The 27,261-nt window shown below is 39.4% G+C and overlaps 1 protein-coding gene across 3 annotated transcripts in view; it reads left to right on the plus strand.

The window, feature by feature from the left end:
• GON4L (gon-4 like) overlaps positions 1–27,261 on the plus strand; it is a 140,449-nt gene that overhangs the window by 77,868 nt on the left and 35,320 nt on the right. For all 3 annotated transcript variants that reach the window (XM_052637631.1, XM_052637630.1, XM_052637629.1), the window contains exons 4-12: positions 5,998–6,191; positions 6,917–6,991; positions 7,157–7,207; positions 9,515–9,565; positions 10,186–10,281; positions 11,331–11,450; positions 12,041–12,211; positions 17,289–17,481; positions 25,885–25,986. In XM_052637631.1, the coding sequence (XP_052493591.1) occupies positions 5,998–6,191; positions 6,917–6,991; positions 7,157–7,207; positions 9,515–9,565; positions 10,186–10,281; positions 11,331–11,450; positions 12,041–12,211; positions 17,289–17,481; positions 25,885–25,986 (1,053 nt within the window). The remainder of the gene's footprint in view (positions 1–5,997; positions 6,192–6,916; positions 6,992–7,156; positions 7,208–9,514; positions 9,566–10,185; positions 10,282–11,330; positions 11,451–12,040; positions 12,212–17,288; positions 17,482–25,884; positions 25,987–27,261) is intronic.

Raw genomic sequence — 27,261 nt, forward strand, 5'->3', positions numbered from 1 at the left:
GATTCTCTGCCACTGAGTCACCAGGGAAGCTTCTGAACACCAGTGGGTTTTCACTTTTTATCTCTTTAGGATTGTAGAGTTACTTGAATCTGAGATTCGATATTTTCTCAGTTTAAAGAATCCTTGTCAATATTTTAAAATATCATTTCTGTCCTCCTTTTCTTCTGGTATTCCAGTTACATGTGTGTTAGATTTTTTTCCTGTATATATTCATTTTTCTCCACATTCTTTTCTTTTTTCCTTCATGCATCTGTTTCTGGGGTTCTGCAGTCTAATTCACTAGTTCTTTGTTTTGCTGTGTCTACTTTATTTTTCATGCCAATTTAACACTGTGGATTTTGTATTTCTGGTGAAATTCTCCATCGTTTCCTTTATTTTCTTGAATGTATTAATCATAATTATTTAAAAATCCCTTTTCCTGTATCTGACTCACCCATAGTTCTTTCTTGTTTTTACTGTCGCCTGTCACCGCCCTCCACCCCCTGGTGTTTTGGCCTTTTGGTTCTGTTTTTACTGTGCTGTAATTTTTGATTGGATAGTGGACAATGTGGGTGAAAAATTCTAGAGGCTTTGGTGTTATCTTCCTCCAGAGATGATTATGTTTTCTTCAAGCAGGCAGATAATTTTGGAGGGTGAATAAAATTCAGCCTAGTGTTTGTTTTATGCTATATTAAGACTTCTTTGTTTGAACTTTCTACTTATTTCTAGATGGTGGCCTGTATTTCTAGTGAGTGACTCCTCTGGGGTTTCATCACTTAGTTTAGCAAGAATGCTGCTTTCAGCTTGGATTCTCCTTATGTGCTTCCCTTCTCTGAAGGATGACAACTCCTTAAATCATGTCTGTGGGGGTTGTTACCCAGTGCCTTCAAACTGTTGTATATATTTTATTCTGCTTTAATGTAATTTTATAGTTTTATATAATTCCACAGTTGTTTTTGGCACGAAGGTTTCATCTGATAAAAAATACATTGTTGTGGCCAGAATCAGAAGTCCTGGGTGTGTGATAGGGCTGTTAAGCGGCTTTTTTCATACACCAAAGCAGCTTTGATGATTCAGATATTATAGAACCCACCCATATTTTTATTGACATCATCTGCTTTACAGTACATTTACAGTGCAAATTTACTTTCAGTTTATTGCTTACTTCATTAAATCTGCTCCTTAGCAAATACCTTGTTTTTTAGCCATATCCCACCTTTCTCATAAAAGGAAAAACTAGATTTCCTTCTTTAGTCTGATTTTTATAGAGCAGCTTCCTTTAAAAATTTTTTTAATTTCAGTTTATAAAAATTCTGAGTCAGTGGTATCCCAGTATTTTAAAAGTAAAATAAAAGATTAGTTCTAAAACAGAGTAAGAAGTAATTGAATTATCTGTTCTTTCTTGGATTGTCTGTGCAGTGTATTGGAATGTATTAAATTTTCCTTATAGACCCACATTCCCTATTAAACTCAGCCTTAAAACCAAAAATCAGAGGAGAAATATGTGTGATGTGATTTAGGAGGATGTAGTTAATTGGAGTGGTTCTTACCCCACAGTCATTACTTTGATTTTTGTAAGATAACTGTTCTAAATGGGAGTTATGGTTAACGCCAATCCTTTTTCCATTAAAAAAATATTTTCTGTAGTAAATTTTATTATTTCCATTTCAATCCTGTGATAACTTTTCTTCTCAGTGCTTTTAATTTTTTTTGTCTTTATTGTATTTTTATTGGGGTTAATAAATGTTTTTCAGTGTGTATTTTAAAGCAGTATTTCTCAAAATGTGGTCTGAAAACCAGTGCTAGTTGAGAACTGTTACTGGTTTGAAACAAATAATTCATGGAAACTGAGAGTAAAACTTTAAAAATCTGACATTCGTAACATGGTAAAAATTGAAACATTTGACAGTGTGGCTATATTCTTATTTTATAAAAATGTGCGTCTACAGTGGATTTGCCACAGTTTGAGAAGCACTGTTTTAAAGGATAATTTGATTACTCATCAGCTGTCTATATGTAATTTTATAAATTTTTATCTGCTTCCATTGTAAATTTTCTTTTTTTGGTCTTTCATGAATTTTGGTTACATTTTGTAGGTTAAATTTTGTAATGAAGATTTTTAGTTATTAGGTTACTTTTTGGCTAATAACATACTTTATTATTTCTAGTATAATAGTAATAGTTTTAACTTGTGTCTTTCAAACATTTTTCTCCTGAATTAGTTTTGCAGTTGACAGTGTTACTAACAACTTGATAGGTTATGAATATGAAACTGATCAAAACTTCCTCAGGTGTCAGAAATCCTTGTCGTCTTCTGCATCTACTGGGTCTTTAAGTGCTGATGAAATGAGGAGGGAAAGGTGGGATTACAGAAACCAGGAACTGGCTAGATTGGTCTGCATGGGAAAGGATGCCAGAGGGACGGGAAGAGCAAAGAGGAGATTTAAGAGTGGTGAGAGAGAGGAGTTCTGGAGTTTATGGAGAAAAGAGGTAAATGAGGTGAGAAGAAAGACTTTGGAAAGATATGAATAGAAAGGTTTTAGAAAGTTTTGTTGTGTATTATGCTACATGATTCCCCTTTTGCTGCTTTCTCAAATGACCATCAGTAAAGAGCTGCATCACTTTATCACTTCTGATGCATTCTAGAGTTTTATATTTCTTTTGCATCTATCACTGTGTTGGGATGTACCTCAGGATAGTCCATTTTAGTTTGTTACACAAATGTAAGTTGTGTATGTGTGAATTCTACCTTTTGTTTGTTAGAAGTCATTATCAGTTTTTTTCTATATTATTAAAAATTCTTTGTAGTCATTTTTAACTTGTTGTCCACTCCACGCCACCCCCCAGGCTCACATAAAAGGGACTGAACCTAGTGTTTGGGAGATGTTCTAACTGACCTTCATGCCAAGGCAGCCAAAAGCCTCTTGAAAGATGAGGGGGAGGTGGGTGGCATGCATACATGCATGAAGCCCATTCTGTCCATTCTTTAATAACTCAGTTACAGTCCAGTATATGGGTGTACCACTTCACTTAACCATTCTTTTTTCATAGTGCCTGTGCACACAAAAAGTGGTACCTGCCTTTTCAGTAAAGAATGAATTAAAAAAAAAAGAATGAATGTTCTTACTCTCAACCCACAAGCTACTGTAGCCGCAGCACCCTCCTCACCCCAAGGGTGTGCCCAGAGGGGAATTCAGGATAGAGGAAAAAGGATACTGGGCCTCGATAGTTGAGATGCACTGCTAATAACTCCAGTGAACCCACAACTCTTGCATCTTCCCTTACATAGAAAAGCACTAAAATCGTTAACTTGAGATGTCATTTTTTGCAGTTAGCAGTAATCTTTTGATGTTCAATTACATATCTGTTTTTTTCCAGCAAAAACTTCTGTATATCCTGGGTTCTCCTTTACTTCTGTGGTGCAGCTCCTCAGAGCCATCTGAGAGGCTGCCTTCAAGGCCGTAGTCCTCAGTAAGGATAATAAACATAACTTGCAACTTTCGGGTTGTGTGCTTTTCTTCAGCTGGTATTTAGGTGTTTTCCATGTTTTTGCATAAGTAATTGATGTTGATAAAGAAAGAACTCGATTTGTCTTTACGTGTGTTGTTGTTCAGTTGCTCAGTTGTGTCCAACTCTTTGCCACCCCAGGGACCGCAGCATGCCAGGCTTCCCCGTCCTTCAGCATCTCCCAGAGTTTGATCAGTAATTACATATGTAGTTATTTCCTTAAGAAGAATTATTGGATTGAAAGTTATGAGCATTTATCAAATTCTTCATATATATTCATAAGTGAAAAGCAGTTGTTTGAAGTTACTAATTTTCACAGAATAAATATTGCCAGAGTGCAGCCTGCAGATCATAAAACCTTTTTAAACCAAGAAGATTGTCTTGATGTTAATTTTCTCTAATCCCTTGTTTTCATTCGGTAGCAGACCAAAAAGTTTCAGAGATGAGGACCTCATTTTGGTATTGTGTGATAGTCTACCTCAAGATTTACGGGAATTCTCCAAGCCAGTCTTCAACAGTATGTGAACCAAGAACTTTTAGATGTTCAGGCTGGATTTGGAAAAGGCAGAGGAACCAGAGATCAAATTGCCAACATCCGTTGTATCATAAAAAAGCAAGAGAATTCTAGAAAAACATCTACTTCTGCTTTATCGACTGCACCAAAGCCTTTGACTGTATGGATAACAACAAACTGGAAAATTCTTAACGAGAAATTTGTGTGCCTCTTGAGAAATTTTTATGCAGGTCAAGAAGCAACAGTTCAAACTGGACATGGAACAACAGACTAGTTCCAAATGGGGGAAGGAGTACGTCAGGACTAAATATTGTCACCTTGCTTGTTTAACTTCTATGCAGAGTACATCATGTGAAAGGCTGGGCTGGATGAAGCACCAGCTGGAATCAAGATTGCTGGAGAAATATCACTAACCTCAGATATGCAGATGACACACCCTTCTGGCAGAAAGTGAAGAAGAACTAAAGAGCCTCTTGATGAAAGTAAAAGAGGAGCGTGAAAAAGTTGGCTTAAAGCTCAACATTCAAAAAATGAAGATCAACATTCAAAAAATGAAGACCATGGCATCTGGCCCCATCATTTCATCATGGCAAATAGTTGGCGAAACAATGGAAACAGTGACAGGCTTTATTTTCTTGGGCTCCAAAATCACTGCAGATGGTGACTGCAGCCATGAAATTAAAAAGACACCTTCTCTTTGGAAGAAAAGCTGTGACCAACGTCGACAGCACATTAAAAAGCAGAGACATTACTTTGCCAGCAAAGGTCCGTCTAGTCAAAGCTATGGTTTTTCCAGTGGTCATGTATGGATGTGAGAGTTGGACCATGAAGAAAGCTGAGCACCGAAGAATTAATGCTTTCAGATGGTGGTGTTGGAGAAGACTCTTGAGAGTCCCTTGGACTGCAAGGAGATCAAACCAGTCAACCCTGAAGAAAGTCAGTCCTGAATATTCATTGGAAGGACTGATGCTGAAGCTGAAACTCCAGTACTTCGGCCTCCTGATGCAAAGAACTGACTCATTGGAAAAGACCCTGATGCTGGGAAAGATTGAAGGCAGGAGGAGAGGGGATGACAAGAGGATAAGATGGTTGGATGGCATCACCAACTTGATGGACATGAGTTTGAGCAAGCTCCGGGAGTTGGTGATGGACAGGGAAGCCTGGCGTGCTGCAGTCCATGGGGTCACAAAGAGTTGGACACGACTGAGTGACTGGACTGAATAATCAGGAAGCTTTTCCTTTTATCTGGTTATATATGTGCTCCTTTTTTGTAGAACAGAGGTACTTCATCCTCTCCACTCTTTTTAATATGATTCAGAGTGGATGTTTTTATTGGTTTGCTCCTTGTTTTTCTCTTTTCTAAACTCAGTAATATAATAATAATGATAAATTATGTTTATATAATATTTCATGGGTTATAAGGCACTTTGACAGATATTATTTCACTTAATCTGCATGGCTTCACTGGTGGGAAGATATCTGTATTTTACAAAAGAAAAAAATTAAGAATCTGTTGCCAAGGTAACCCAGTTAAGTTGTAGATCTGAGATATAAGCCCTGGATTTCTGATGTATTATCTGGGCAGTATAGAGTAATAATTAAGACAGTTCTAGAGCTAAGGTGCTTGTCCTCAGAACATGGCTTTGTCATTATTAGCTCTTGGGAAAGTTTCTTAATCTTTCTGCCTCAGTTTTTTCCTCTGTACAGTGGGGAAAAGAACGGTCCCTACCTCGTATGGTTGTGATGAGGAGTAAGTGAAGTAGTGTGTATAAAGTGTGTGGAAGAATGCCTGACCTAATAGGAGTATTCAGTGACTGTTGGGTGTTACCACTGTGTTCTTACCACAGCTGCCACTCTCACCGCTGTTCCATCACAGCCTTCTTTGATTCCAGGACCAGACAGCCGGCGGGTGGTTTTTCTTTCACTGTTGACTTTTTGGGTTGTGTTCTGGGAGCAGTTGCTTTGGTATTCTGGTGATGTTCTTGGTTTATTTGCAGAAGAGCATGACAGTGAAGAAAATGAGAAAAGGCGAAAAAAGAAAAAGGGTACCAAGAGGAAAAGAGATGGAAGGGATCAAGAAGAAAGGACTTTGTCTTGTGACCTGAAGCTGGATGACATGCTTGACCGCACCTTAGAGGACGGCGCCAAGCAGCACAACCTGACCGCAGTCAACGTGCGGAACATCCTTCACGTGAGTGCGACTGGGGCAGTTGTGTATTGGGAGCACAGCTCTTTCACAGGAAGCAAAGGGATATAATCAGGAAACGTTGCAGTCTTGGTATGTGAATTACTAACTTTATGAGTTCCTGGTGGTAAAATATTCTGCATTTCAAGGTAGCTCTCTCTTTGCATTTGGCACAAGTTTGAAATGTGAACACACGTGAAAGAACTTGACTGGGAAGATAAACTGTTCCTCAGCTTCCTTCCACTGATTTGATTGTTTCTTATTTAGCAGATTGGAAGATAATGGGAGATGATAATGTTCAAGGTGGACTTACTCTTGTGGGTGGATATGTCTGAAAAGATGCCCAGTTAACAGTTTACAGTACTTTGCACATAAGCAAATTCTCTTCTTTGCCATGTAGAAGTACAACTATTTATAAGACTGCTGTTGTTTATTACTGTTTCTCTTAAGCAGACAGTGAACTGGAGAATTTTTTTTTTTTATGCGTGCCATTCCTGTTAGTATCAGCTAGTGAGGTTGATCCATTTGCTTACTACATTGTTGGAAGCTGCGTGCTTCTCTCCAAAACTTGCTCCTTTGCTTTCAGTTGCCTTGCTTTCCCCTAATCGGAAGCCATTTGAGTATCTGGCTCTCATTTATCCTCTGCATATATCTAGCAGAGTTACATAGAGATGAGTATTACCTGGATAATACATCTTTGTGTCATAAAGTGAAATTTCCTCTTTCTCCAGGAAGTAATCACAAATGAACATGTGGTAGCTATGATGAAAGCAGCCATCAGTGAGACGGAAGATATGCCAATGTTTGTGAGTAGTTCTTGTTCTTTTTGTGTCATGAGACAGAGCTATCTGTAAACTGGCGAAGTACAGGAAGGAGGTCATTTGGAAGTCTGTAAATAATGTAACAGTTAGGGACAAACTCAGTCACTCCATGATTTTTATTGACTATTTTCTTCTCATTTTCCTTCTTAGGAGCCCAAAATGACACGCTCTAAACTGAAGGAAGTGGTGGAAAAAGGAGTGGTGGGTGTTCTGTTTTTTCTTTGTTGTATATTTAGCTTTGTTAATATTATCTAATTCCAGGTTATTTGTAGGGCAGAAAACTGTAGGAAAGATTTATTATGATCTAGGTTTTCCTCCTTAAAGAAATAGTTGTAAAAGGCAAATAGACATGTGGAGATGGAATATATGAAATTACTGTCATAGTTTATTTTTACTTTAGTTGCTTTTTGGGAAGTGCTAGGTAGATAACTTTCGGAATGTTTGAAAGCAGTGAGCGAGGACAGTTTTCCTGTTCATGTTGTGAGATATGTGGCAAAGTGATTAAGGTAGTATATTTCAAATTGTGTTTCAGGGAACAGTTTTATCACGATCACCCTAGTATGGGTCCCTCATGAGTGTTTACTGAAAAATACATATTTTGGGGCTCACCTCAGACTGAGGAATTGGGACCCATGGGTGGGGCCTAGGAATATGCATTGTTGAATACTAAGGTATGAGAGCCACTTGAAGACTTTTGAAGCATTCTGATATAGTACAGCAAGCTCTTTGATGCTAGGGACTGTATTTTCTTCTGCTTAACAAGCACATGTCCAACTTGTGCTGACCTTTTGTGACAAGGCAGGAGATAGTCCTGAGGGAGTCCATTCTATCTCTGATAGTAAGGAAGATTTGCCTCCTGGGCCCAAAATACATATTATAGTTTTTGTCTGTTTGTCTGATTCTGTTCCTTGTAGCCCTGTAGAGGAAATATCTGCTCCTCTTTCATATGACCTTTCCTCTAGTTGAAGAATGCTAGTGTATCTTCTCATAACATTCTTTTCTTGCTAAATGTCCCCCAAATTAAAAAAAATTTTTTTTTAGCCAAGTTGCACAGTACATAGGATCTTAGTTCCCTAACCAGGGATCGAACCTGAGGCCTCTGCATTGGAAGGTGGATTCTTAACCAGTGGACCACAAAGGGAAGTCCCATGCATTGGCTTTTTTTGACAATCACATCATATCTATCTAATTGACTAACTCTGGTTGCATAAAGTGAAATTTCATCTTCGGGAAAATAATTACAAATGAATATGTGGTAGCTATGATGAAAGCAGCCGTCAGTGATACAGAAGTTATATGAAGTCTGCCTAACATAGAATAAAATTAACATTAATTCCATATTTGACTTGGGAAAAAAAAAAACCCAAGGAGATCCAAATCAGGCTCTAGATTATGTTTACCAACCATGTATATAGTTGCATAGAAGGTGGACATCCCAAGACTGTAGTTTGTATGAGGAGCAAGGTTTAAAGTCCATTTCTCTTGCTTTTTAATACTTAATAGACTGACTCCTTCCTGATGGATTTGGCAGTAGGGAAATCTGTTGGTTTAAAAACAAACATGAGACGAACTGTGGACCTGAATCACATTACTCCCTTTACCCTATATTGGGCCTGGCTACACAGAGCTAGATGAATAGCTGCAACATAGCAGGGCTGAGAAGATATGGAGGACCTGAGGATTCTTGTAGAGACAAAACCTAATGACCTGCTGGAGTTTGCTCCTGATGATTTTGTTTGGGTCACCATTAGATGGTCAAGAAGTTATACACTCCAACTACATACTCTAATGGCATTTTGTCAGGAGTTATGGAAGAGATTTTAAAGGATTCTTTAAAAAACTTTCCCCCCTACCAACTCTATTTTTTAAAAATTAAGAAAAAGTTAAAAGAATTTTAGAGTGAGTCTAGATTCCATCTAGACTTAACAATTGTGAAATTTTGCCATATTTGCTTTATGTGTATATATATCTTCTTTCTTTCCCTATACTATTTTGAAAAGAAGTTGTGTACAAATTGATGCTTCATCCCTAAATCCTTCCCTAAGAACTTTCCATGGCTGGCTTTTTGGAGGCATACTTACGGTAGCTTTATGTTATTGATTAAAAAAAAAAAATCACAATTTGTGTGATTGATTACTAATTGATACAAATGGCTGCTATTGCCTATAATGTCATAGATTTGTGCACTGTGGTTGTTTACAAATAGTTTTCACGTTATTCTGTGTGAACCCAAGCTGTAATATAAAGTAGGCAAGACAGACACTTGGTCCATTTATGGGTAATACAGATATTTATTAGGTTAAGGCAGAAATACTAATGGTGGGAAGAGATTTGTCTCTCCTTTTCTTCTGCCAAGCTTTGACAAATATTTGCGCGTGCAGATCAGTACCCCTACATCACTGTAGTTACGTGTTAGTCCCATGGCTCCTTGTGATGGCAGAGAAGTAAAAATGAAAAACGGTCCATTTTAGTTAAGAGAACTTACCTATTTATATTCTTTGTTGGTAGGTAATTCCAACATGGAATATTTCACCAATTAAGAAGGCCAATGAAATTAAGGTAAATTTGGAAGAGGTAATTCTATTTTTCTCAAGAAAGACTTTATCAGTCTCAAAACCCTTTTATTTGTTAACTTTTTTTGGACCTATATATTTAGTTAAATTTCAGCTTTGGTTTTTTCCGTTCTGTTACTCTTAGGTTTGATTCTCATGCTAGAAATTAAAAATTGTTTTTTAAAGTTTTTTACTTATTATTTCATTTTTGGCTGTGCTGGTTCTTTGCTGCGACGGCTTCTCTAGTTGCGGAGAGTGAGGGCTGCTCTCCAGTCGTGGTGTGCAGGCTTCTCATTGCAGTGGCTTCTCTCGTTGAGGAGCCCAGGTTCTAGAGCTCAGACTCAGTAGTTGTGGCGCACAGGCTTCATTGCGCTGCAGGGTGTGGGCTCTTCCTGGATCAGAGATCGAATCTGTGTCTCCTGCATTGGCAGGGGGATTCTTGACCACTGAGCCACAAGGGAAGCTCGTAGAAATTTTTTTAACTCTTGACTCTTATTGCTGGCTTTAGCTGCTTATGCTGTCAGGATTTCTTTTTACCTGCTCTGCTTTCTTCCTTTTACTTTCCAAGTACATATGATTCATATTTTCTAACCAATTTATTTATTTCTATAATTATACGTTATGTAGCCTCCTCAGTTTGTGGATATCCACCTTGAGGATGATGATTCCTCAGATGAAGAGTACCAGCCAGATGATGAAGAAGAAGATGAGACTGCTGAAGAGGTCAGTGGTTACCTGTGTGAGTGTTAGTCGGTAATATAGAAAATTTTTGGTTCCACAAGGCAGACTGTACTTTGCTTTTTGAGTAATATCACTTGTTCTATACAGAGGGTTGAAACACAGTACTTTTTTCAACTCTTTTCTTTACATAAATCTAAGACTATGACTCCTTTTCATGTTCCCTTGATTTTTTTCATGTCTTGTATTATGAAATATAATAACACATATAATACGTAGAACTGTGCATAGGATAAAACAAAACTATACAGCTTGAATAACTATAAAGCTAATCCTTATTAAACTTCTTTAAAGTCATTAAATGTAATGTTGCCAGACACCTCTTACCACAATCACTTCTCTTCCCCTACAGATAACCACTATCTTGACTTTTTGGTAGTTACTTCCTTGCTTGACCTGGGTTTGATCCCTGGGTTGGGAAGATCCCCTGGAGAAGGGAAAGACTACCCACTCCAGTATTCTGGCCTGGAGAATTCCATGGAGTCACAAAGACTCTCCGTGACAGTCCATGGGGTCACAAAGAGTCGGACACGACTGAGCGACTTTCACTTAATTTCCTTGCTTATCTTTTTAGTTACATCACCTAAATATACAGCTCCACACACTATGTTCAGGTTTTTATTGTTTCTGAAACTTATGTAAATGGAACCAGTAGTGTATATATTCTTTTGTGTGGCCTTTTTAAAATTTGGTTCAACACAAGTCATTTGAGATTTTATGTTTGCTTGTGGCTGTAGTTTTTTCATTTTCATTATAGCTATGTAACAAGTCTATTTTTAAATGTGTTCTTTGACTTGTTTGTTAAAGGAGTTTTAATCAGTACCTTACAGTTTTGCAGAGGTTACAACATTGATGAGTATAGTGATCAGATCCCTGTTCCTACTTCAGAAAATTAAGCTTCTATTTAAATTTTATTCTTTTACTCTGACTAATTCAGTGATTGATATTTTATGATTCATTCTATTGAGATACTTCAGACTCAGTAGAATGAGGTAGGGGCATAAATATGAAAGTGAACTGGATTTGTTTTGTAGAGTTTATTGGAAAGTGATGTGGAAAGCACTGCTTCATCTCCACGTGGGGCAAAGAAATCCCGATTGAGGCAGTCTTCTGAGATGACTGAAACAGATGAGGAGAGTGGCATATTATCAGAGGTAAATCCATACCATGCTAATAAGATCAATTAGAAAGACCTTATAAGTAGATTATTTAACTGTATAAATAGATAGCTTATCCATGGTGATTCTGAGCTGTCACCTTTTGCCAAACATGATTCAAGATCAGTAACCATGCCATTATCTTCCGTGTATTTGTGACTAGTTATAACTGAATTTCCAAGTCCCTTAAGTCAGTGAAGGGTTAAGAGAAAATTGGAACTCAGTGACAGGGAGAGAGATGTTTGAGTTTTTGTTAAGGGTCCAAATATGAGTGACTGGCAGGGTTTCTTTTCTTCTACCCTTCTCTTTTCTGTATGTGTTTTCTAATATTCTAAAGCTATTTTAATTTATTTCCCATTTTCAGTAACCTGAGTAGCATCCTGTTGGCTTCATTAGAAATAGGATGAAACCTGTTAGATTAATGTACTTGACAGTGTCTTTGCTTTTTTTTTTACCTCTCTCTGGCTGGGAAGAGAAAAATCACTAGCATGTGAGAGATGTGCTTCTCTCTTCCTGCTTCTTTTTTTCTCCCACTTTTCCTCCCCACCCCCTTTTCATTTTTTAACATAGTTGCCTCTTTTAATTAGGCTGAGAAAGTCACCGCACCTGCCATCAGGCACATCAGTGCTGAGGTAGTGCCCATGGGGCCTCCGCCCCCACCAAAGCCCAAACAGACCAGGGATAGTACTTTCATGGAGAAGTTGCACGCAGTAGATGAAGAGCTGGCTTCCAGTCCGGTCTGCATGGATTCTTTCCAGGTGAACATAACTCTAAATTGCTGAGAAAGCAAATGGAGTAATTAGTTATTGCTCAGATTGGGAAGGGAGAACGGAAGATATTACATTCTGATATAATAAGTTCCTGTCATGAAATTGTAGGTCTTTGGTACTATTTGGTTTGTAGTATTTTATTGTGAGAATGGCATTTCCTAAGGAAGGAATAAAGGTATGTGACCGAGCATTTAAAAAAAAATTATGTATCTGTTTGCACTGTATCTTCATTGTGGCATGTGGAATCTTTAGCTGCAGCATGCCAACTCTTAGTTGTGGCATGTGGGATCTAGTTCCCTGACCAGGGAGTGGACCTGGCCTCCGGCATTGGGAGTGTGGACTCTCAGCCATGAGACTATCAAAGAAGTCCCACAGAGAGGATTTTTTTTATTTTTATTTTTATTTTTTTAGAGAGGATTTTTAAATGTGGAGCAGAGAAGCAGCCTTCAGCCAGGCTCCTCCAAATCAAGCTCTCCCACAGTTGCTTGAGCATCTTCTCCTTCTTTCTCTTTGTACACTTTTTTTCCCCCTGAGTTACTTTGGCGTGTGCTGCAGTCGTGATGCTCCTTTACCCCTAAACACCTTAGTGTATATTTCCTAAAAATGAGGACAGTTGATTATGAAAATAAGAATATATAATATTGTATATAAAATCCGTTAAAGTCCTTATTTGGATTTTACCAATTGTCCCAATAGTCTTTTGTATAAAGCCAAAGAAGAACAATTTTTCTGTGATCCGGGATCCAGTTTAGGATTCCATGTTGTATTTAGTTGTCTTGTCTCTTAGACACTTTGAATCGGGAACAGTTTCTCAGTCTTTCTTTGTCTTTCATAACCTTGACGTTTTTGAACCTTATGAAGCAGTTATTTAACAGGCTATTCCTCTATTTTGACTTTTCTAATAGTTTCTCATGATTTGATTCAGCTGATGTACTCCTGGGCACAGATATCCCAGAAGTGATGTGTCCTTTTCAGTGCACTGTATCAGGAGGCACGTGGCTTCTGTCATGTTAAATTTGATCATATGGTTAAGGTCGTGTCGGCTTTTTTTCTCCTTGCTGTAGAAATGTTATTTTTCCATTTTAAAATCAATTAATATGTATCCTTTTTTTTAAGGTAAAACATCTTTTCACCCACTTATTTTAGCCTCCATTGCTTATTCTTGATTGAAACAATCATTACTATGGTTATTGTCAAATGGTGACTTTCTAAATCACCATCATTAGCTAGTTCTATTTTTTGATAAGTTTAAGCGTGAATTTTATTTATTTATAAAACTTTATTTTATATTGGAATATAGCCAATTAACAATGTTGTGATAGCTTCAGGTGCCCTAGGTAGTTCTTTTTAATGTTTAGGTTTTCCCCAGTAGTCTTGCTGGTCAATGAAAAATATGTCTGTCTTAAAATTTAAAAACAGAATATTGAATAAAACAGCTCTGAAAGGACCATTTAATTTTTAAAATTTTTATTAAAAATTAAAAAAAATTTTTTTGGCTGAGTTGAGTGGCATGCAGGATCTTAGTTCCCTAACCAGTGTTTAAACCTGTGCCCCCTGCAGTGAAAGTGCAGAGTTTTACAATCACTGGACTGCCAGGGAGTCCCAAGCGTCACTTAATTTGATCACCCTGCTTTGGAGTGAATGCGTAATAGTGTTGGGATATAATAGCTTTTATGTAATCATTTATTCATACACATACTGAACGACTGAAGGTGGGGAATAACTGTACGAGACAGAAAAGGTCTTTTCCTCTTCTACGTTATAGTCTGTTGGAGAGAGATAAACCATAAATGCATAAATTATTTCAGAGATGGGTAAGAAATGAACTAAATAAAACCAAGGAAATAAGGTAGTGCCTATTGTAGAGCTGTACATAGGATGACCAAAAAAGTCCTCCTTGAGGAGGGCACATTTGAGCTGAGATCTGAATAAGCAGGAGGCAGGCATCTAAAAGATCTGGGAACATTTAAAAAAGCTGTTTTGTGATATTTTCTGATTTAATGTTAAAAATGTCCCTTTGGCTAAGATGTGGGAAGTGAACTATAGGAGAGCAAGAGAGGAAACAGAAATCTGTTGGGACATTATTGCAGTAGTCTAGGGAGAACTTCCTAAATAGATCTACAAATTCCATACAGCCCCTTTCCAGATGTGAGCTGCTTATTTTGCAGAAACTGACAAGCTAATCCTAAAATTCAAATGGAAATGCAAGGGACCTAGAATAGCCAAAACAGTCTTGAAAATGAGAATAGTTGGAAGTCTGTACTTAGTGACTTCAAAACTTATTACAAAGTTACTATAATCAAGACAGTTTTGTACTGGCATAAGAATAGACATAGACTTCCGGGAGTCGGTGATGAACAGGGAAGCCTGGCGTGCTGCAATTCATGGGGTCGCAAAGAGTCGTACACGACTGAGCGACTGAACTGAACTGAGTGGAACAGAATTGAGTGTATAAAAATTAACTCTTAGGACTTCCCTGGTAGTCGGTTAAGAGTGCACCTGCCATTGCAGGGAACACAGGTTCAGTCCCTGGTCTGGGAAGATTCCATACACTGCAGGGCAGCTAAGCCCGTGCGCTGTAGCTCCTGAAGCCCACATGCTCTAGAGTCTGCTTGTTGCAACTGCTGAAGCCCTCATGCCTTCGAGCCTGTCCTCCACAAAAAGAGACGCCATCGCAGCGAGAAGCCCACGTACCACAGCTGGAGAGTAGCCCCTGATTATGCAGCTAGAGAAAGCCCTTGTACAGCAGCAAAGACCCAGTGCAGACAAAAATAAAGGAAAAGTTTTTTAAAAGTTAAAAAAAAAATAAACTTTTAATTTGTGGTCAGTTAATCTTTTAGGACTTCCCTGGTGGCTCAAACAGTAAAGAGTCTGCCTGCAATGCGGGAGACATGGGTTCGATCCCTGGGTCAGGAAGATCCCCTGGAGAAGCTTGGAAAATCCCATGGGCAGAGGAGCCTGGCGGGCTACAGTCCATGGGGTTGCAAAGAGGCGGACACAACTAAGTGACTTCACTTTGAACTGTTTAATCTTTAGCAAGTGTGCCAAGACCAATTAATGAGGAAAGAATAGTCTTACAACAAATGGTGCTACAATAACTGGAAATAAGTTCATTTGTGTCTTTTTTTTTAAGATTCCACATACGAGTAATATTATATATTACTTGTCTTTCTCCACCTGACTTGATGCACTTAGTATGTCCATCCATGTTGTTGCAAATGGCATTATTTCATTCTTTCTAAAAATATACTCTGAGTATCTTTTAAAATATATATTTATTTGGCTGCATCCCAGTTGTAGGACATGGGGTCTTTGTTGCGTCATGCAGGACCTTTCGTTGTGGCACACGAGCTCTCTAGTTGTGGCACGTAGGCTCAGGAGTTGTGAGGTGTGAGCTAAGTTGCTCCACGGTGATCTTAGTTCCCAGACCAGGGATAGAACTTGATTCCTCTGCATTGTAAGGCAGATTTTTAACTACTGGACCACCGAGGAAGACCCCATTACTTCATTCTTTTTTTTTTCTAATGTTTTATTTTTTGAATTTTTTGGCTGCACTGTGCAGCATGTGGGATCTTAGTTCCCCAGCCAGGGATTGAACCTGTGCACCCTGCAGTAGAAGCCTGGAGTCTTAAGCACTGGGCCGCCAGGGAAGTCCCCATTTTTTTTTTTTTTAAATGGCTGAATAACCTTCATTTGCATATACGTACCACATCTTTATCCATTCATTGATCAGTGGACGTTTAGGTTGCTTCCATGTCTGGCTGTTGTAAACAGTGCTGCAGTGAACATGGGGATGTGTATATCCTTTTGAATCTTATTTACAAAACAGAAACAGACTCACAGTCTTAGAAACCAGGGGGAAGACTAGGGGAGAGGGCTAGATTGGGAGTTTGGGGTTGATGTGTACAGACTGCTATATTTAAAACAGGTGACTAACAGGGACCGACTATATAGAAGCAGGGAACTCTGCTTGCTATTCTGTAATAACCTAAATGAGAAAAGAATTTGGAAAAACAATAGAAAATAAACAAAAAGCAGTTGGTGCTGCAACAACTGAAAACTCCTGTGTGAAAGGATGAAGTTTGATTTTACCTCAAACCACCCTCAGAAGTTAAAGTAGATAACTCACCTACATTTAAGAGTTGAAACGATGCAACTGTTCCAAGAAAACAAGAGTAAATCTTTGTGACCTTTGATTACAATACTGTAATAGGTAATGAACTCTTATAACTCAACAATAAAAAGACAACCCAGTTAAACAATGGGGAAAAATATGAATAGAATTTCTCTATTCCTTTCCTTTTTTCTCAGTAAAAAAGAATGAAGTACTGATACATGCTACAGGATGGATGAACTTTGAAAACATGCTAGATGAAAGCAGCCAGAGACAAAAGGCCGCATATTGTATGATTCCTTTTATGTAAAATTGCCATCATAAGCAAATCATAGAGTCAGAGAGATTAGTGATTATTAGAGACTGGGATCAGGGAAGAATGGGGGGCATCTGCTAGGAAAAATGGAGTTTCTTTTGGGGGGTGATGAAAATGTTTTAGAATTAGATAGTTGTGGTGCTCACTCAAGTGTAAAACCTACACAGTTATGCACTTTAAAAGAGTGAGTTTTATGGTATGTAAATTTTATCTTAATTTAAGGACAACATCAAGTTTTTTGTTCATTTTTTTGTTGGTGGTGGTGCTGAAATTTTGGTTTTAAAACTGATGTCATTATAAGATACAAGGATATATTGTACAACATGGGGAATATAGCCAGTACTTTATAATAACTATAAATGAAATATAACCTTTAATAAAGAGAGATTGGTACTACCACCACCAACAAAAAACAACAAGAAAAAATAAAAATAATTGATGTCATTGTCCTTTATGTTTCTCAAAGAATAATAAACCCCAAAAAAGAAAAAAAGAATAATAAACCCAAATGATTTAGAGAAGAGACCTTGTGGTTTAAGCTAAGAAGAAAAGTGCACAGGATATGATGAAGTTTGGAGAACCTGAAAGCATTAGGCATCCAGTGATAGATTTTTGTTTCCTTCTCCATCATCTAGCCCATGGATGACAGTCTCATTGCTTTCCGAACTCGCTCTAAGATGCCACTGAAAGATGTTCCCTTGGGGCAGCTAGAGGCAGAGCTCCGAGCTCCAGATATCACCCCAGACATGTACGACCCCAATACAGCAGACGATGAGGACTGGAAGATGTGGCTGGGAGGACTTATGAATGATGATGTGGGGAATGAAGGTAACTGCTTTTGTTTGCATTTACTGTCCTCTCTGTCCATGGTCTCTATGGTAAAATTTTCATTAGTTAAAATCTTAACGAAAGGGGTGTTTTCAGTTGATTTAATTTTGTATTTAATAATATACTCTAAATCAGTAGTTAAATCCCCCCTCCCTTTTTTCTGTTAAAGAGTCTTTTGGGGAATCTTTTGATTGCTAAGATTCTGCCTCTGAAACATAAATGTACATACAATTTTATATATGATTGCATGAGAGCGCATCGTTTTACTCAAAGACTATCGTGTTAGTTAAGATTCTTCCTGATGCAAGTGAAAGAATCCTAACTCTCAGCTTGCTGAAGGGCAAATGAAACCAGACTTTGGAAAGGGCAGAAAAACCTGCAGTGGAATTGAGGCACTGTTTAGGCCCACTTTCTCTCTCTACAGCTGTTATTTCTACTTCTTTTTGTCAGTCAACTCGATTCTTAAACCTTTTTTTCTACAAGGCTGGAAATATGATCATAAACACACCATTCACTTCTTGCTTTGTTCCCACATCAGAAGAAATCTCCCCTACAGGCTCCAGTTGGAAAAGTCCAGAGGAGCAACTCTGATTGGTTTGGTTTGATCACATACCCACTCTCTTGGTGTTGCATGGCTTTGATAGGAAGCATGGAGGTCTGTGATTGGCAGCACCTCATAAACAGTGTGGTTGGGATAAGTAGTTACTCAGAAGAAGTGATAGTGTTTCCAGAAGTAGGGAAGGAGAATTGATCAGACGCAAGCAACGTTGACTACAGTCATACGTGGTGTAAGAATCCTGCTGCAACCCTTATTTGTTTTAGAATATAAGTAAAAGTTCTTTCTTTAAAACAGTGAAATAAAGATTGTTAAAATTGGTTTTGGTGATTTTTTTGCAGGTGTACTATAGTGAAAATCAGGTATCATTCATCATTTTGTGCAGTGTTTCTGTAAATGTAGAGGAAATGAGAGATTGCCTTAGTTTGTAGTGATTTCCAGATGATTCCTTACCCCTTTGAGAATGTGCTGAAAGCTATGCAGCCACTCCCCAGAAAAATGTCCACATCTACATACATGAAGCTTTTTTATGTCACTTTCTTTGGGGAGATTTATAATTTTCTTGAAGTTCATTTATTGACACTTCCTTTTTCTATCAACCCATCTCAAAGTCCAAGGCTCACAAGGCTCAAAAACCTCTACAGAAGGGAATGAACAGGGACAAAGATAATTCTATCCATTTTATAAAAGTCTCAGAAATTCATTGTGTTACTTTGTGTTTCAGAATCCATGTGTTATACTGCTAGAATTAGAACCCAGTTTAGTTTTCTAGGAACATGTCTCAAAGAAGTCTTGGGGCATGAAAGCATTTTTTAAAGGCATATGATACTTCATAAGCAAGCTCTGCATTTTATCCTTAGACCTAAGCTAAGACAAAATATCGTTAGTGACGTCTCGTGGCTTTATTAGTCCAGCAGCTTTGGTGCCTTAATTGTTAACACCTTCGTTGAAAAAGCTGACATACTGGCTATTGAGGAGGAAAGGTCAGACTGGGTTGGCTGTCAGGATTTTGGGAGCTTGGACAGTGTTTCTCACGGAGAAGGCAATGGCAACCCATTCTAGTACTCTTGCCTGGAAAATCCCAGGGACGGGGGAGCCTGGTGGGCTGCCATCCATGGGGTCGCACAGAGCCGGACACGACTGAAGCGCCTTAGCAGCAGCAGCGGCACGAGGACAGTGTTTCTCATAGTTAGTGTCTAGAATTTGAATCAGAATCAGAGTGTGTAAAGATGTTTTTGTTGGATGGTGTTAAGATGTAAATTCCATTCCAGGGCCTTGCCCTGTACCTACTGAATCAGAATCTCTAAAGGGTATCATCTAGGGATCTAATTCTTGTGTGTCCTAAAGGTTAGAAACTACTGGCAAGGGAGGAATAGAAGAGTATGATAAGGGTCAATTGAGGAAATGGAATAATGGTTAGTGGGGAGGGTGAAAATCTTTTCTTTAAAACAGAATTGTTTTGTTTCCTTAGTAGGATCTATTTTAAAAAAGAGAATATGAAGCCAGTAACTAGGGTAGATTTAGAAACCACATCTAACAGCTGAGTTTAATGAGTGCTGTTAAGTAGGAAATAATGCTGGATATAGATCACAGTACCAAACTTCAGCAATATGCTGGTTTATTTTTGTAGTGTTATGTGGTTATTTTCGTATGTTCCTAGTACCATCTGCTCTTCATATTATTAAGAGTGTCATTTGCAAAAAATAATTTAAGAGGTCTACTAAAGGAGTGGGTACACCAAATTGAGATCAGCTGGGTAAATGCTGACACTGGGTGTTAATATGTCAACAAAGTAATTAGACCCAGAGGGTAGGTTCCACAATCAAAGTACTAAAAGCCAAGCAGAACTCAGAAGAAACCTTCCCAAATGATTTTTCAGCATGCTTACCAAATGAATTCTCTGAGAATATTGGCTGGCCCACTTGTATGATACAAGCAGAAGCCTTCTTTGTAGATCTTGCACCTAAACAGATGGGGGTCCAAATGTGTGTACAGTATCCATTTGATATAGGCTTTCTCTGGAACTTATATTATTCGCAACACTTGTAAAGAATCTGCTCTAAAGAGGCTTACATAGAAAGTACCGTAGAGATTAGGAAGACAGGATTCCATTCCCAAGGATTTAAAACATTTTTATTGGGGAGATACCTATAGACGGGTGAAAAAGACTTCACATTTAAATAACTATATACAAACAATGCAGATTTATATATTGTAAACAGAATAAATGTTGAGTAAAGAATATCTGGTTAGCTAACACAACATTGTATGTTAATTATACTCCAATAAAAATTTAAAAAGATTATCAGGTTAGATTGGGGTTTATCAGTACAGATTTTTCAGTGATGGTGAATCAAAGATGTGTGTGTATATATTTTTATTTTTAATGAAAGATACTCATTTGTTGTGAAAAATCAAAACATTATGGAAGGGCACAAAGTGAAGAGTTCCATTCTTCAGTGTTTATTAATTCTTTCTAACTGTTTTCTTTGTATCCAGTCAAGCACATATTTATCTTTTTTTCCATGAAAGGCATCATACTATACATGTTATCCTTCATCTGCAACTTGCTTCTTCCACTTAATATAATTTAGAGATCTTTCTATTGTGATGTGTACAGATCTCCCGCTTCTGTTTAACGGCTGTACAGTGGTAAGGTGTTTTTGTTTTAATTCAGTTCCTCAGTTGCGCTAGCTGCATTTCAAGTTCTCAGTTGCCTCATGTGATTACTGTTGTACGATGCATATGAATTAGAACATTTCCACCCTTGCAGAAAGGTCTGTTAGATGATGCTCATCTAAAGTTGTCTTGGGAAAAATTTCACCTTAATATAACAATTCTGTATTTTATTGACTCCTTCATCATTTTTATTTAGCAGTCTGTAGGGAAAGAGCAAATTAGCCAAGATGGTGGTGGTCAGGCTCTCTTGCCCCACAGCCTCTTGCTCTCGCCCCACGTTTTAGAAATATATGGTTATGTAACAGCTGAGATCACTTAAAACACTACGCGTCACGATGTACCTTCTTGGTCATGAGCCACTTTTGTTCTGTAAACACATAAAAGCTGCCCCTAAAAAGCCCTTGAGGCTACATTATGGCTGTGTGTCAGCTGTGTCAGCCACGAGAGAATACAGTGTGTCTGCTGCTTCGGCTGCTGTGCCAGCCTGGAGAGAATAAACAGTGCAGTTCCTATGACTCCTTGAGTTTTCTTCCAGCTTCCCTGCTTGCGCCTTGCCTACCCTGAGTTCAGAGAACAGTGTGCACAGTGAGGAACAGCAAGACAGTTGGGATAGTTGACAGGATACCCAGGAGGTAGAGGAGCCTGTGTTACCAGGTGGCCGCAGTTTTCTCGGTGTGGACCCTGATGAAAGGCTGGGAAGTGGCGGGTAGTTCACCAGATAGCATTGAAAAGGCATTACAGGTGGTGAGTTGCCGTTTGCCTGACAAGGTGGCATGGATTGCTGCTGGCACTGTGGGGTGGATTTTCCTAACTGCCTTGAAGGCGAATATGGATAGTGCCCTCTGTGATGCCACGCAGGTGTGCCAGTTGCAAAGATAAGAAGAAGAGTTGGAACCTTGCATGTGTATGCTGAAACAAGAGATGCATGGCCTTGAGGAGGAACCCAGTGCCTCGGACTATGCGGTGAGGGACGATGATGGTGAACATCGTGAGACCTTGGGTCCCCACTTGGCAGCAAGGCCCTATTTACAGCAGAAGGTGAAGCATGAGCAGCCTATGGCCCAGGGGGAGCATCCTCAAGGGGCCCCCAGTGTGACTGAGTTCACGCCGTATTGCCCATATACTCAGGTGGAGTTGGTCGACTTGGGTAAGCAGTTTCAGCAAAAGCAAGGAGAACCGTTGGCAGCACAGCTTTTGTGAGTCTGGGACACAGGAGTGTTTGGTATCCTTTGTTCCAGAGACAAAAGAGAACAGTTGGCATGTATAACCACTCACCCCGCATTGAGACAAAGGTTGCAGAACGCTAGGCGACTCATGCAGGGGGTGCCTAACCAAACACGCACCGTGATGAAACGGATTAATGCCGCCATCCACACCATGTGGACGAATGCAGGAGAACTCCCAGACACTAGCTATGGAGGCAACTGCAGCTGGAGCAGCAGTTTACCAGGTGTGAGAAGCACCCAGAGCAAGGGATACAAGCAGTTACATGAACTCGTGATGTGGGCTGTGATCCTGAAGATACAGATGCGTGATTGAGCTGTGAACGACACAAAAATCCCCTCTTTGAAGGGGTGGGCTGCCTCCTGTGGGAGGATTTTGTGAGTCCTTACTGAGAGAAGTAGAGGGACAGCATGCAAGGCACCATCTCGAAAGTGTGAAGAGCCTGAAGGGGGCCCTAGCTGGCCAGGGCTGCTTTGGGGTTCAGTTCAGTTCAGTCGCTCAGCCGTGTCCGACTCTTTGCGACCCCATGAATCGCAGCACGCCAGGCCTCCCTGTCCATCACCATCTCCCGGAGTTCACTCAGACTCATGTCCATTGAGTCAGTGATGCCATCCAGCCATCTCATCCTCTGTCGTCCCCTTCTCCTCCTGCCCCCAATCCCTCCCAGCATCAGAGTCTTTTCCAATGAGTCAGCTCTTCTCATGAGGTGGCCAAAGTACTGGAGTTTCAGCTTCAGCATCATTCCCTCCAAAGAAATCCCAGGGTTGATCTCCTTCAGAATAGACTGGTTGGATCTCCTTGCAGTCCAAGGGACTCTCAAGAGTCTCCTCCAACACCACAGTTCAAAAGCATCAATTCTTCGGCACTCAGCCTTCTTCACAGTCCAATTCTCACATCCATACATGACCACTGGAAAAACCATAGCCTTGACTAGACGGACCTTTGTTGGCAAAGTAATGTCTCTGTTTTTCAGTATGCTGTCTAGGTTGGTCATAACTTTTCTTCCAAGGAGTAAGCATCTTTTAATTTCATGGCTGCAGTTACCATCTGCAGTGATTTTGGAGCCCCCCCAAAAATAAAGTCTGACACTGTTTCCACTGTTTCCCCATCTATTTCCCATGAAGTGATGGAACCAGATGCCATGATCTTCGTTTTCTGAATGTTAAGCTTTAAGCCAACTTTTTCACTCTCCTCTTTCACTTTCATTAAGAGGCTTTTTAGTTCTTCACTTTCTGCCATAAGGGTGGTGTCATCTGCATATCTGAGGTTATTGATATTTCTCCTGGCAATCTTGATTCCAGCTTGTGCTTCTTCCAGCCCAGCGTTTCTCATGATGTACTCTGCATAAAAGTTAAATAAGCAGGGTGACAATATACAGTCTTGACGTTCTCCTTTTCCTATTTGGAACCAGCCTGTTGTTCCATGTCCAGTTCTAACTGTTGCTTCCTGACCTGCATACAGATTTCTCAAGAGGCAGGTCAGATGGTCTGGTATTCCCATCTCTTTCAGAATTTTCCACAGTTTATTGTGATCCACACAGTCAAAGGCTTTGGCATAGTCAATAAAGCAGAAATAGATGTTTTTCTAGAACTCTCTTGCTTTTTCGATGATCCAGTGGTTGTTAGCAATTTGATCTCTGGTTCCTCTGCCTTTTCTAAAACCAGCTTGAACATCTGGAAGTTCACGGTTCACATATTGCTGAAGCCTGGCTTGGAGAATTTTGAGCATTACTAGCATGTGAAAGAAAGAAAGTGAAGTTGCTTAGTCATGTCCGACTCTTTGCGACTCCATGGACTGTAACCTATCAGGCTCCTCTGTCCATGGGATTTTCCAGGCAATAGCACTGGAGTGGATTGCCATTTCCTTCTCCAGTGGATCTTCCCGACCCAGGGATTGAACCCAGGTCTCCCGCATTGTGGACAGACGCTTTACCGTGTGAGCCACCAGAGAAGTCACTAGCATGTGAGATGAGTGTAATTGTGCGGTCGTTTGAGCATTCTTTGGCATTGTTTTTTTTGGGGACTGGAATGAAAACTGACCTTTTCCAGTCCTGTGGCCACTGCTGATTTTTCCAAATTTGCTGGCATATTGAGTTTGCTTTGGGGTTACACAGGTGCAAATGTGGGCTGATTTGTGTGAAGGTATACTGTATTGGCTATGTCCTGTCTTTAGATCTAGCTGTGTCCTGTCTTGCAGATTTAGAACAGTGTACTCTGAAGGCTGTGTCCTAGGTTTAGAACAGGGTTCTGTGAAGGATGTGTGCTATGATGTGTTACTAACTTCTGACTCTCTTGCAGATTTAGAAGTGTGAAAGCATTTGGAAGGAATCATGTGGGTGGGCTGTGAATGCTGCAGAAATCCTTCTTTGAGCGGGTGGGCCTGGTGCCTGTGGGTGGTTTTGCGGGTCCTTAGTAAAAAGCCCTGCAGGGGTGGAGTTGCCTCTGTCGAGGCTTTCCTGCAATCTCACAAGGGCAGATGGTGGGCTGGCCATGGAAGATAAAGGCACTCCACATGCAGTGGGTGGCTCTTCTAGCCCCACGAGGGCAAGGACTGCAACATGAGTTCCAGGTGACACCGGGCGTTGGGTTTTGCTCTGCATTGGGGATGTAACTGTTTGTTGTAGCATCTACTGCTGTGTAGAATGTGGGATCGAGGGTCTGTGTTAACTCACCAAGGGGGTATCGTGGAAGACGGACTGCACATGGATTGTGAGGGGAGACCCTGAACGGGTGGAATGTAAGGAAAGAGCAGATTAGCCAAGACGCTGATGGTCAGGCTTTCTTGCCCCACGGCCTCTCTCACTCGCCTCACGTTTTGTAATCACACGATTAGGTAGCAGCTGAGATCATTTATAGCACTGTGCATGTATGTCAGATGTACCCACTTGGTCATGGGCCACTTTTTTTCTGTAAACATGAAAGCTCCACCCGAAAAGCCCTTGAGGCTGCGTTATGGCTGTGTGTTGACCGGGTCAACCACGAGAGAATATAGCGTGTCTGCTACTGTGGCCGCTGTGCCAGCCTGGAGAGAAGACACACGTCTGCAGTTCCTATGACTCCTTGAGTTTGCTTCCAGCTTCCCCGCTTGTGCCTTGCCAACAATGTGTGAACAGTGAGACAGAATCTAAAAGACATGATAGCATCAACATTAGAGAAGAGTATCAGGGAGAAGAATACCTGTATTTCTGTATTCTTATATAACAAATGTTTAGTATTTTGTGTAGTTTTAGTTGTTTCTGAGTCTTATTGTAGGGATATAATTTCTTCACGCTTACGAGCGTTATATGAGTGTTGTGTTGTCCTTTTGTCATGTATATGTTGAACATGTATATAATGCTTAAATTCTGCATGTATCTTCTGTCTTATACATCTTATACATCTTAAGGCATCTTAAGTATAGTCATTCCTTAATTATCGGGAATTGGGTTATTTTGTTTTCTTTTACTGTCAATGCCTTTGTATAAAGAATTTTGCAAAAATATTATTTTAATGAGATGCACTACTCTAAGTGAGTTTACTGAGATAAATTATATGTTCACTTTTTTGACTTTGGCTGCATTTTGAGAACTTTAAGTCTTGTTTGGAGGAAGGAAGGAACTTAGCTTAGTGGGGAGAATAGGTGAGATGAGTCAGCTATGGGAAATGATCTATACACAGGCACTGAGGAAAAGAAGAGTAAGTAGTTTAAAAACTTCAGAATAGGGAGTTCCCTGGCGGTCCACTGGTTAGGACTCTGCCTTCACTGCCAAGGGTCTGGGTTCAATTCCTGGTCAGGGAGCTAAGATCCTGCAAGCCACATGGTGTGGCCAAAAAAAAAAAAAAAATTAAAACTTCAGAATAAATGTGCTTTATTGGAATAGATTTCCTGTGGTGCTGAACATCTTAATATTCTTCAGAGATATGAGTTTACAGTTGGATAAGTGTCTGAAACTTTTTTTTCCCTAGATGAAGCAGATGATGATGATGATCCGGAATATAATTTCCTGGAAGACCTTGACGAACCAGACACCGAGGATTTCCGCACTGACCGGGCAGTAAGAATCACCAGTGAGTCTGTGTGTGTTATGAGTCCTGCTCTTGACTTTTCCACATCTAGCTTTGTTTACTTTGCAGAGTTTTGAGGGTAAAGCCGCCCACTCAAGACACTTAAGCTTCCTCTGCCTATTTATTTCTACAATTCTTGACATTTACATCTATATTCAGGAATCCTGTCAACATCCCACAGTCATGTATTGAGTCCAGTATTTGGCAGTGATTGTACCAAAATGAGTAAGACATGGCCTCTGCCTGTAGGATGTCAGCTTAGTGGGGGGATACAGACAGGAACAGTTACAGTACAAAGTCATAGGTGCTATAATAATAGCTTCTGTATTGGTGGCCTAAAAGAGGGTATAGTGTCCTATGTATACTGTGGCTTGGGAAATGACTCACAAAATGATTCACCTTAGTTTAGAAGGAGCAATAAGAAGGTTTTGGTGAATGAGGGCAGAGAGGGATTTTGTAAATAGAGTTTTTGCAGACCATGAAATTATGAAACAGCAATACATGCATTTTGAAAATAGTAAGTAGTTTGATTTAGTTATCTGAGTTGTGGTAGAAAGTTAAGCAATGTTCAGTTCATGGAGAACCTTGGATTTGATTTTTAATCTGTCAGAAAAGAAAGGTCAAAAAGTTTTAAGCAGGAAATCAATAGAAACTGATTTGGATTTTACAAATATTATTTTGATTTAATGCCAGTTTAATGTATTAATTTTGGTGGGTAAAGAGCAAGATTGGAGGCATGGGAAACAATAACTTGGCTTGAGTCATTAAAAAAAAAAACTATTCCCTTGCTCGTTTGCTGATAATGGATGACATGTTTCAGGAACTGTTGATTTGTGTTGAGTGTGTGCAAGTCCCCGTGCTTGGATAATATACACCATACGGTGAAGGTAAAGTGTTGGCTCTTGACAAGGTTATGAAGAAAGATTTATCAGTGTCCAAAAGTATTTATTATGTACCTAAATAATGTAGGTCTTTGTGCAGAGAGAATTATGTAAGCACAATCCTTTAAATGTTCTGTTTTGTTGCTTTAGTTCATCTTTCATATTGTTTTTGAGATTAGAGTGTCATTTTCTTTATGAAGGTCTTCCATTTATTTTGGTATCTTATGACAGTTAAGGTCAGAAGAAACATTGAAAGGAAAACACCAAGAATCAAAGAGAAAGTGTAGAAAAAAACAGCTTGAGGATTTAGATTTTGAGAAAACTGTGAAGGATTGTCTAGGAAAGTATGAGAAAAACCAAGAAAGTCTTGTGTTTCAGAAACCAAGGGAAGAGTCAC

This window comes from Budorcas taxicolor, chromosome 3 (genome assembly GCF_023091745.1).
Source record: "Budorcas taxicolor isolate Tak-1 chromosome 3, Takin1.1, whole genome shotgun sequence".
Lineage (NCBI taxonomy): Eukaryota > Metazoa > Chordata > Mammalia > Artiodactyla > Bovidae > Budorcas > Budorcas taxicolor.